The sequence below is a fragment of the Gavialis gangeticus genome, unplaced genomic scaffold, assembly GCF_001723915.1.
Source record: "Gavialis gangeticus isolate Ggan-Ray unplaced genomic scaffold, GavGan_comp1, whole genome shotgun sequence".
NCBI lineage: Eukaryota > Metazoa > Chordata > Crocodylia > Gavialidae > Gavialis > Gavialis gangeticus.
This window is the reverse complement of record NW_017729022.1, coordinates 171,720,633-171,732,751: the sequence shown is the minus strand read 5'-3', so window position 1 is coordinate 171,732,751 and position 12,119 is coordinate 171,720,633. Positions and strand designations below refer to the sequence as shown.

The window sequence follows — 12,119 nt, the reverse complement described above, 5'->3', positions numbered from 1 at the left end:
TATGCACTGAGGCCCCTCACATGAAAGCTACAAAGTTCCTTGTTGGGTTTTTTTTCTTTGGTTTTTTTTTTTTTTTTTGAGGGGGGAGGGGAGGTTGGTGGGGGGGTTGTTTTTTGGGTTTTTTCTGTTTTTTCACAAGGTGCTACAGATAACTGCCAATGCCCTGCCACTGTAATGGTGGTGAACTTGCTAATTTAATACAGTGTATTACACCTATATGCATATTGGATATGTATGTAACTTGATTAAGACAAAGCCAACACCAATTTTGTATCTGTTTCTTACATGGTAACAAGCGCCAGTCCGCTGTAAATCGGTGTGCCTAGGGAGGCTTTGGCATCTGCATCCTTGGGAGCTTTGAAGCGCAGTAGATGCACATGTGTCTAAATGGGTTAGATCCTAGCTTGAGCAGAGGGTTGGACTAGAAGATCTCCTGAGAGATCCCTCTCAGCCCTACTCTTCTGTGATTTCCTTATATTCCCCCACTGCTGTCTACTTTGTAACTTAATTGGTCTCTTTAACTGAGTCCTAACTAACTAACTAAAACTGTAAGTACATAGTAACTGTAGCTCACTACTTTGTAACTAATTGTAACTGTTTAACTGCTGCCAAAATGGTGAAAGAGAAGCAGTCTAAGATCTGCTATTAGAAGACTTGAAAATGAGAGTTCACAGCCATGAAATTGTCACCACATTTTCCAGGCTTCTAAGAACAGCCCCAACCTATCAGAAGCCCTAAAACTACTCAGTTTTGGGGCTGGTAATACTGGAGCATCGACAGTGCTGTGTATTCATTAAGCATTAGGTTTGGATTAGTGCATGTTCTGGATAAGTGCATAGCCTTTTTCAGTCCCAAGGCTGTGCAGTTAAATAGAGTATATACCTTATGTGTTCAGGTGATCCCAGAAAGAAGACTGATCTAGTTGGGGATGGTCCTGCTTTTGAGCAGGGGGTTGGATTAGATGACCTCCTGAGGTCCTTTCCAACCCTCATTTGCTATGTTTCTAAGACTATGCCCACACTACAGATGAAGGCAAAAACATCCACAGTTCTTGCCAGCCTGACCTGTGAGAAAATTCCTATCTTAACCCAAACTGGGTAATCAGTTGGACCCTAAGCTGAAGAACAAGATCCTTTAGGCACATACCTGAGCAGCATTTAAGTACTGGGAGGAGCACCATTGCACCCCAGTCAAAGCTTTCACCTTTAGCTATGGCCAATGTCCAGAACTTTGGAAGAAGATGAAAAACAAAACCACAGCTACCCAAAAAGCATTCACAAGGGGAAACAAATTCCTTTCTATCAGAAAAAAATGTGGAAGATGACTCGCAGGGTTTAGGATTACTAAACATTTCCCAAATGGAGATAAAGTTGCCTTTCAGTCCTACCATGGCGATAGTGTTGACCTTGGTGTTGAGTCTGAATTCTTTTAACTTGTATGATAGTTGTTTTAGTAGTTCTTAGGCTGCATTAAGTTGGTTAGGCCAAGCTATCATAAGCAAGGCTAAGGGAAATAGTATAGAAGGAGCTGAGTCACAGATGAGAGATCATTTGAGGAAAGGCTAACTCAGTTACATCTTGGTTAGTAAAAGTCAGTATGTTCTAGCCTGACCACAATAAGACACAAGAATTCCCATAGTTGCCTTTTTTTCTAGATCAAGTGTTGTTATTAATTCTTAAGTGCATGACTAGCACTTAATGCCATTAAATTTCATACCATTTCTATTGCTTCAAATAACAAAATGATTTATATCTCCCTGTAATATAATTCCCTTCCCCTATTTTATCACCATTCATAAGTTTCATAACACACATTTAGCTTCTGCACAAAGGTTGCAAATTAATGTTATAGAGCAGGGGTTGGCAACCTATGGCCCATAGGCCAGAACCATTGGATATGACTTGGAGCCATACCCCACTAGGGCCATCTCAGGTACCCCTGGTTGACAACCCCTGTTATACATGATGGGTCCCAAAACCACCACAAGCAACCACTCTCCAGATTCATCACTCACGTGTCCATGTAATCCAACTGTGGTCTTATTTTAGCAAGCTCCATATTATTCGGACAGTTGTAGCATTGATTCCCAGTCTCTCCAGTGTAGCTAATAATTTCCTATGAGGAACAGCATTAGAAGCTTTGCTTAAATCTAAATAGATTTGGTTCACTGCACTGCCTTGGTTTAAGAAATCACTTATCTTCTTATGGAAGGATATTACATTGGTTGTCTTGGATAAACTGACATGTTGTGTCCAATATTCTATTTACTTCCATATCCTTGATTATTCTTTCCTTCAAGATCTTCTCTAAGACTTGCATGGTCTGTAATTATTAGGGTCACTCTTTTGCCCATTTTTGAATACAGGAGCATTATCTTGTGTTTTCTAATGCTTTTATGCATGGTGTCATAAAAATACAGAGCCAGAAGGGACCACCAGAGGTCATTTGGTCTGTTCCTCTGCCCTGTGGCAGGATCAGCTGCACCTAAACTGTTTCTGATAAAAGTTTACCTAATCTCTTCTTTAAAATCTCCAAGGATAGCAGTTCCACAGCCTCTCTGGATAATCTATTCCAGATCTTCACTATCATAACAGTTAGAAAAATATTGTAATGTTTTATCTAACTCTGTCTTGCTGCAATTTAAACCCATTACTACTTGTCCTATCCCAACTGGATATGGAGAACTGCTTTTTAGCTGCTGCTTTGGAGCTGCCTTTTACATATTCAAGGACTGTTTTCATGCCTCTCCTTGATCTGCTTTACTCTAGCCTAAACAACCAAACTTTTTTTTTCAGTCCTACCATAGGCCATGTTTTCTAATTATTTTTTGTTTCTCTCCTGTGTACTCCCTCTAATGGTTCCACATGTTTCTTTAAGTGTAGTGCCCAAAACAGTACTCCAGCTGAAACCTTATTAGTGCTAAGTAGAGTGGAAAGATTACTTCACATGTTTTTAGATATGACATCTATTTCTACATCCCAGTAAGGAGTTTACTTTTTATTGCAATAGTATGACAAAGTTGACTCATGTCCAGTTTCTTACTCATTAAATTGCCCAGATTCTTTTCTGTAGAACTGCTGTCTAGCAAGGTGCTCCCATGTTGTGGGTGTGCAGTTGATTATACATACCTACTTTGTACTTATCCATGCTGGAATAAGTGCAAAATAGCTACCGAACTCAAGGCAGCTGCAGGCCGATTTTGCATGCAGATTGAGAAGCCAGAAGTATTTTCCAGGCTGAGTGCAGTAGGCCCTCCCATGCCTCTGGCCGAGGGGCCCCGGTGGCCCTGCCCCTCACCACAGATTGGCTGGGAGGACTGTCCATCATGCAGCCCCCACCCCTCACCACTGATTGGCACAGGTAGCAGCCATCTCGCTGTGCCAGCAGCCCCTCTTCCCCTCCACCCCCAGTGGGCTGCAGAGCTGGGTCACAGCAGCCATGAAGCTTTGGGGAGTGGGGGGGTGGGTTAGGGAACCTGCCAAAATTGCAGTTTCTATGAAAATCATAATTTCAGTGGGTCCCTAGATATAGACATCTCCTGCTCCTTTCCTATCCACATTGTCCTGCCATACAAAGAAAGGAGGTTGGTTTGTTATGATTTTCCTTTGGCCAGTCCATATTGGCTGTTCCATATTAACTTATTATATCCTAGGTGCTTACTGAGGAAAAAAAATCAAAACATCACTTTTCATCTTTGTGGAAACTGAAGTTAGGCTGACTGGCCTGTAATTTCCTGGGTTCTTCTTTCCACATTTTTTTAAATGTGTGTGTGCTGCTTTTCTGTTTTCTAGAAACTCACACAACCTGCATGCATTCTCAGAGGTAACTGCTAAGAGCTTCCAGGTTGGTGCAGCCAGTCCCCTAGATGAATTTAATCGGGATCAGCCAATCTGAAAACCTTGGCCTTGCTCAAGTGGTCTCTATCTGCTCCTTTCCTATTATAGCCTGGGTTCTTACCTCCTTGCCAACTATGCTAACTGTGTTAGCCATCTTATTACCAAGTGAACCTTTTATGATAAGAGACTGAAACACAAAAGGCATTAAGTATTTTGGCTTTATCAGCGTCACTTGAAATTAGCTGTCCCTTGGTTGAGTAGTGGGCCAGTTCTTTCTTTGGTCTTCCTTGCTGCCCTTTATATCCCGTGCTAACTATATCTCATCATGTGCCTTGACTTTTCTGACTTTGATTTGACATGTTCCTGCTATTTTTCTATACTCATCCTTAGTCATTTGACCTAGTTTCCTTTTTTTTAATCTTCAGGTCATTGAAGATCTCATGATTTACTCAAATTGGTCGTTTGTTATACTTCCTGTCTTTCCCTTGCATGGGGACTTTTTGTACTTCTGCCCTTAATTGTTCCTTTAAGAGATTGCTAACTCAACAATTTCCTTTTTTGTGTAAGTTCTTGCATACCGATTCTCTGGGTTTTGTTCAAGTCTGAGGTTTTGAAATCTTCTGTTTGTGTTCTGCTTTTCTCCCTCCTTCCCTTTCTAACAACCATGAGCTTTGTCATTTCATAATCAATGGGCACATCTACATGTGCCCATATGGCGCCATTGTTACTGCACCATCATTTAGTACTTCCTTGAGTACTAATGGGAAATACTAGTACTTCCTTTAGGAAATACTAAATAACAGCACAATAACAGCCGTTACTGCACCACTCTGGCAACCATAGTTATTTTTAGCCACCATGTGGTGGTAGCAATCCACTGTAGCAAAGGGAGTGTGTCTCTATGGCGATGTAACTGCAGTGTCAGTTTGTGCCCACTGATGCTACATTACCATAGCATGTTGCTATAGTGATGTAATATCTCATTTAGACGCACCCACTGTAACCTAGTTTTCTTTCATATTCTCAGCTAGTTCTTCCTAACACTTAGTATAAAATCCCAAAGAATCTCTTTTTAGTACCTTTTTCTACCTTCTGTAGCAAAAAGTTGTCTCCAAGAATTTGTTGGACTGTCTGCTACTCTGCCATCAGATTTCTGGGCATGTCCACACATTCATTAATGCGCTTTTCCCAATGCACATTAAACTTAATACCTCTAATGTGAGGTACTAAATAAAATGCACATTAGGCTGTCCTACTGTACAGTAATGAAAGCACATGCTTTTTAGTGATAGTTAATGCACAGTAGCCTATTTTTTACTGCACATTAGTGTATTAGCACAGTTCTTTATGCGATGCTTTAATGCACAATAAAATAGGCGTTAAAGTGCACATGTAGCTATGCCCTTTGGGTAATTAAGATCCCTCATTACATCAACTGCTGTGCTTTGGATGATTGCTAGTAATTTAAAAAATCATCATCCACCTGATCTTGGTGGTCTGGTAGTCAGGAGTAGACCCCCTCCAATGACATTGCCCTTGTCTTAGTCCCCTTTTTTCTTTATTTATAGGATATAGACGGAGAAGCACTTGGGCTTCCCATTTCACTTTCATTAGAACGTTTGTTTCTCAAGACAGAGCCAGCAGGATACATCAACAAAGATCCTTTCTCAGTAGAGTGGGCACTGTCCTGGCGCATCCCTGCCTGAGGATCTGGGTCTGCTGGCAGTGAGCAGAGTTGGAGAGCAGGGTAAGCTGTCAGGGAGCATAACATTCAGCAGGCAAACATGCTGCTGAGTGCTGAATCAACAGAAAAGGCCACCATGTATTTGCAGTGCAAGCTCTGTGAAACTGCAGCATCTCCCTGGCACTTCCCTCAGCTTACTTCCCAGTTCTGAAGAGGATGAGCAAACATTCTCAATTTCCAGCAGGAACATCTTGAAGCCAAGTGGGATGGCAACATCCTTCCTTGATCTAATTAACTTTAGTAACAGCATGACACTTGGCCAAAACTGCTTGTATTGCCTTTAAACAGCTCACAACATTTTTTTTAAACACTTTGGTTAAAAAGATTCATTTTTTCTTTTAACTCCAACTGGCATTTTCATCTTGTTTCAGAAAGGGAGTGGTGAGTCCCTTGGCTCTGTGGATTACAATAGCCATTACTTCAACTTCTCCCACGGCTTGTTTACATGGGAACTCTCAGGAAAGAGGACTCGCCCACAGTTTGCCCTGTGTAGACAAATCCTCCGTATTCCTTCCCTCCTCCCATAAACATGGTTTCTTCATTCAGCTGATGCCATTCAGTAGGTGCATATCAGTGCTATAAAGGCCCTGAGAGACTGCAAAATGCACCATAAATTACAAGTAGGGAATGTGCTTCCTTCCTACCGTGCTGGGTGAGATTACAGTCTAAGATGTGTTTAACTTAAAACTACAAAGCCTATCCAAAACTAACTTAATCAAATGTGCTTCCTTCCTTTTGCCACTGATATAGCTAAAATGAGTTTTAAAAGCATGTCAGAAGAGTAGAGTAAGCCTGTTTTAGATGGTTTTGGGTAACGCTGATCTGTGCTTTAATACTATCTTGGCACATCTACATGAGACGCTTACTGCACATTAACCTAATAACACTGTGTAGTAGCATGCCGGTTAAAAACTGTGCTAGCCGCCTACTGTGCAGTGTTATTAAGCTAATGTGCAGTGTCACAAAATAACTATGCACTGGTGCTACTGCACAGTAACTAATTAATGAATGTGTAGACATGCTGTCTGAGTGGAAATTCAGAGGCTGGAACCAGAAGATTGAGATGAAACCTGTGTACATATACAGGTTCACATTGCTCAACAAAGAGAAGGCCCATGGATCCTCTTGGGCTGCTCTATTCCCAAAACATGTACTGCTTCTTTTCTTTATTTCCTTCTAGGCTCCAAGGAGGGGAAAAAAGGTATAATTCAAAAATTATAATTCAAATAGCTAAATCTTGCAGTCTTGGAATGCATAAGACCATGGTTTTCAATAACACATTCACCACTTATGCCATCCTTTATCTCCTGGTATTAATAGGTAGCCAAGAAACTGGGGGAGTACACTGAAGATTTCTGCAACAATAATTAGGTGCAAAAGTGTTTATCCCCAAAATGTCTTGATTGCTCAGATATGATGGCAATGAGGGACACATTAGAACCTACAGATAGATTTGTTTCTTAAGTTACAAATTCCACCTTTTTTCATCAGACTTTTTTGAAGCCAGAATGAACAGTTGGCTTGCTTCTGGTCTTGTACATCTTTGTAAAAAAGAAGAAATCATGGGTAGAGCCATTGGTGTGGTTGGCACTGCTCTGACAGTAAAGACAGTGTTCACTACATCCTTAGCCAGACAGCACTGCACCTGTAAAGATGGAGGATGAGTTCTTGTTAATACTTCAATGATAAAGAAAGAAATCTCCTCTGCACTTGGAAAGTCTGCTGTGTAATTCAGTTAATGATGAGCTTGTTTTGACAGAACTAACTGTAACTAATTCTAAGCCTTAATGTGAACTTGGGCAGGCCAGCAAAAAGGTGTCATATATTGAAATAACTTGCTTCTCTTGCAGTGTAGGTACAAGCCATAATGTACAGCACGTCCACACTAGGAGGATTGTAACACTATCAGTATGGTTAAAGCAATGCATGGTCTATGTGTAGAGAAGCCATTCCCATGCTCATGCCTGCTTTTCAACTTCCTAGTGGGATAAAGCTGATGCTGTCATGCACTTAAAATATCTGGAAGTTGCAGAGTGCTTTAGATTGTCTGGCATACTTGTTCTGGCAATGAACAACCCAGGTTTCTTTAATGAATAAATGGTATTAATTTGTGAATGACAAGGGTCTTTGGGTAAATTCGATATCTTTCATTAGACCAACTCAAATAGTTGTAAAAATTCTTCTTAGCAAGCTTTCAGGAACCAACTCCTTTTGTCAGGCTGAGGAAGTGCCTGCAGATGGTCTGTGTTCTTCCTGGGTGGGGTGGTAAAGCAGCCAGAGGCCAGTAAGTATGCAAGAAAGCCAGTCAGCTAAGATGTAAATTGAGGTGGTCAGCAGGTGAGAGTAGGAAGGGGAATGAAAGTAGCTGTAGTCAAAGGATGAGAGAGAGGAGGGTGGGGGGAAGGGAATTAAAATAGTTGGTAAAAAGTAGTGGGGTTTATCTGGGGAGTTGGAGGTTAGGCAGGTTGTGTGTCATAAATCCAGTGTCTATATTTAGTCCATAACTTTTTGTATCCAGTAGGTTGATGAAATGAAGTTCATGGGCTCATCTGTGAAAGCTATTTTGTAAATTCCCTCTGAGGACTAGAACTGAGAGATTGGAGAGAGAGTGATTTTCTTGTGAGAAGTGTGCCCCCACAGGTCATAGGGTATTTTTGTCTTTTGGTAGATTTACGGTGTGCATTCATTCTGGTGCACAGTTGTTGTTTTGGTTTCTCCTACATATTTTCCATCAGGGTATTTGGTGCACTGGATGAAGTGTATATTACCTTTCTGGAGGTGCAATTTGTGAATTTATTCTTTTTCTGGCTTCCATATTAGGTGGTGTTAGAGAAACACTGTCAATTAACTCCATTTAGATTGCATTATTAATAGGAGAGAGGCTGCCAGAGCTGGAGCTACTGCAAGGAAAGGGCAGTACTGTTGGGGGATCAGTACTGGTTCCTTACCCCTCAGAAAGATGTATGTTCTGATAATCTCTTTTTATCTCCTTACTTTCTCTACTTTATGGCAGCTTGGATAAGGAACCAGGCTCTGAACAGGTTGGGAAGTTTTCTTGATGTCAAAGAGATTTTTCCTCCTTCCAAAATGTCCCCCATTTTTCTCCATTCTCTTAACAGCTTCACACCAAAGCACTGCTTGGCTCTAACACAGCTGTTCTGCAAAGCACTTGTGCTTGCAGTCCGGTTTTCTTAATGGAGTGATTTTTATCCAGCCTTGAAAAGAACTTACATTTGGGCAAATACCAGGTGGGGGAATTTTCCTTGTGACAGACAAAGGCTGGAGTGTATGGTAATTGGAGATCATTACAGGCATTTTTTAAAGCTAAATATAGAGATGACTCTAAACGCAAGTCTTATGTGGTGGGCAAAAGGAGGCAAACTCCCCAGTTTCCATGGTCCAAGCAGAATGAAGTAGAAAGCAGTAAGCCAGGGGCCTAAATTATGTTGCACCTTTTAAAAGTCAAGACCATAAGATAGTTTCCACAGGGCTGTCTTAATATTTTCTAACTGATACTGGACCTAATTCACCAGAGTTTACTGATATTTCCTGCAGAACTTCGGTAGTGACTGACTACCTAATTTTTTTTAACCCTGAATTCTGACTCAAGAAAATGTTGGGACATCAAGAATAGTCTCTTTCCAATATGGCCAACTACAGTCATGTTCAAGGATTATGTGGTGGGCCCCACTGTCTTAAAAATCCTGAGATTTAAAAACAAATGGTAGGTTATCTAATTTGCCCTTGGGGTCTGAACGTTGTATGGGTCACATTTCAAGGTCTTATTATCAGCCAGAAGAGCTAGACATGTCATTAAAAAAGAGGAAATTTTAGCTTCTCATATATTCACATGACTCCAGGAGCTGAACACCAGGTTCTGTAGACTTCAGAGAGGTGGCACTACAGCAATCCATATTCTCAAGGTAGAAAACTCTTTAAATTGTGTTTGCAAAGTGCATATCACAATGGTCTTAGGTGACTTCTCTTTTTATTTCCTCAAAACACTACAAAATTTGCAAGCACTAAGCAAACTGTGAAAATGCTTCCAGTTCTACAGATCTGCATAAAAGCATAGTCTTGAATTATTATTTACTCTCACAGCAATGTTTCTGGGTCATCTGCACCGTTAGTGAAACTGTACGGTCAATCGATGATGATAATAATTAATGGGATTAACCTATTTGTTAATTGCTCGCTCAGATTTACTTAGCAGCCACTGACAACCAGGGAATTAGCTCAACAACAACTTACACTTATTAAGTTTGAACATATTACGTTGTAGGGTACAAAATTCTCACTCTGGTTGTCAGCCAGGAAATCATTTCAGCAAATACTTTTTTATAAAGGAGAGGCAGATGGCTGCAGCCTTAGTAAATATTTATTAAACAAAAGGGCACAGAGGATAATTTTAGTGCTGACAATTTGTTCTGGACTGTACAATGCACAGGATATAAAGGCAGTCCCTGGTCTGAAGTGATCGTAATTTGAGAGCAAGACATGCAGATGACAGACTGCAGGGAGAAATCCAGCCTGAGAACAAATTTCTAAAACTATACAGCAGTGAGGTGTATTCATTGCATTAATCATCTCATTCATGCATTTCTTTATAAAGCCTGAACTCTGTAAAGCAATATCAAATGTAACTTTCTTACAGAATATAAGCTAGAAAATGTAAACTTACCTTGCATAGTAAATCCGTGATACTAATACTATATGTGCGAACACCTGAAGCTTCATTTGCACTAGAGAATAAACATTCTTTCAGAGCTGTTTGTTTATTCACTGCCACCCTCATCAGCCTTGTTTTTCTATGCTCTTAAAACGTCACTCTCACTAAAAAGCAGCTTCCCATTACTGAAATAGCTTCCGAGGCTCTCCAAGTTTTCAGCTGATACTAAATTATTCTGGGTAGTCATGTCCCAAGGTGACTGAGGAGCTGCAGAAAGATCTAACCAAGCTAAGTGGGCAAAAAAATGGCAGATAAACTTCAGTGTTGACCAGTGCCAGGTAATGCACCTGGGGAAAAATAACCATGACTATATGTACACAATGCTGGGCTCTGAGCTATTGGTTTCAATTTAGGAAAGAAACTGTGGAGTCATTGTAGATTGTTCTCCAAAAACATCAGGTCAATGTGCAGCAGCAACCAAAAAAGCCAAGAAAAAGTTGGGCATCACTGAGAAGGGAATTGAAAGCAAAACAAAGAATATCCTCGTGCCATTACACAAATCCAGGGGGGTACCTACATCTTGAATACTGTGTGCAGGTGTGGTCCCCACATCTCAAAGAGGATGTAGTAAAATTTGAAAAGGTAACCAAAATGATCAGGGATTTAAAGCAGTTTCCATACCAGGAGAGACTAAAAAGGCTAAGACTCTGCAGTTTGGCAAGGAGAAGGCTGAGGGGGGAGTATGATAGAGGTCTATAAAATCATGAAAGGTTAGACCAAATTAACAAGAAACTGCTGTTCCCCAAGTTTTAGAATACTAGAACTAGGGGGCACCCACAGAAATTAGTAAGTGGTAGGTTTAAAAGTCACAAGAGAAAGTACTTTTTTAGGCAATGTATAGTTAACTTGTGGAATTCATTGTTACAGGTGGTGGCGGCCAGGTTCGAAAAAGGACTGGATAAATTAATGGATGATAGATCTATTAATGGCTATTGAACAGAATGTTGGAGATGTTTCCTCTGGCATCTCCAAACCAATAAATGATGGGTGCTAGGGAGGGTATTGACTAGGGGATAGATCACTCTAGAGATATCCAGTTGAGTGCTCTCCCTCTATAGCATCCACTTCTGCCATTATCAGAGACAGGACCCTGGGCAAGATGGACCATTGGTCTGACCCAGTATGGCACTGCTTATGTTCTTAAATATTATGTGAGGTTTTCTATCCCAAGACATCAGGATTGAAACAGACTGTTCTGTTACAGCACTGAAAGCTCTGAGTAACTTGTCTAATGACTGGACATACCAGGACTGCGCCAAAAAAGGTACTTACCCACCTTTCCCCTTGTACTATTCTAGCCATGCCTTGTCTCTGAGACAGTTATGGCACTGGTCATCACTGCCATGCTGTTACTAAGCTGAGGCAACCAGGGCAGCTGGGAAAGAAAAAAACTGGCTCCTGCCACAGCCCAACCCCTAGCCCTATTGTTACACCTCTCATAGTGGCCGTGGGAATGATCTGACCTCACCACAGTAGGAATGAGCTTGGAGGGGAGGAGGGAATGTAGCAGTCCACACACTGTTCAGAAGAGCAGGTGACTAGTACAATATTTGCATTAATCCAAAGCCCTACAGCAGTAGTGCCCAACCTTCTGGCCCTGCCAGCTGGATGAGTGGTGTGGGGTGGATCTGTGGGCTCCAGATCTAGTCTATGAGCCCGATATGGGGCTGGGGCCTGATCCTTCACATGTTGGATTGACTCCTACTGCACTGCTCCATCCCATTCTCCACATGCCAGCTCAGGCTCCACCACCTGAACCCTGGCCCTGTGCACATCAGATAGGTCCCTACCTTTCTGCCCCCCCCCCCCC

At 41.3% G+C, this 12,119-nt stretch overlaps 1 protein-coding gene across 3 annotated transcripts in view; it reads left to right on the top strand.

Moving 5' to 3' along the window:
* Positions 1–12,119, top strand: part of TLR5 (toll like receptor 5) — a 71,957-nt gene that overhangs the window by 25,421 nt on the left and 34,417 nt on the right. Inside the window, exon 3 of one of the 3 annotated variants that reach the window (XM_019516500.1) lies at positions 11,514–11,573. The exons of 1 other annotated variant lie outside the window; for it this stretch is intronic. Coding sequence is in view for 1 of the 2 variants with exons in the window: in XM_019516501.1 (XP_019372046.1) it covers positions 11,788–11,843 (56 nt within the window). In the remaining variant the exon portion in view is untranslated. Of the gene's footprint in view, positions 1–11,513; positions 11,574–11,593; positions 11,844–12,119 lie in introns of those variants that run through there. One more of the 3 variants, XM_019516501.1, reaches the window with a different exon arrangement.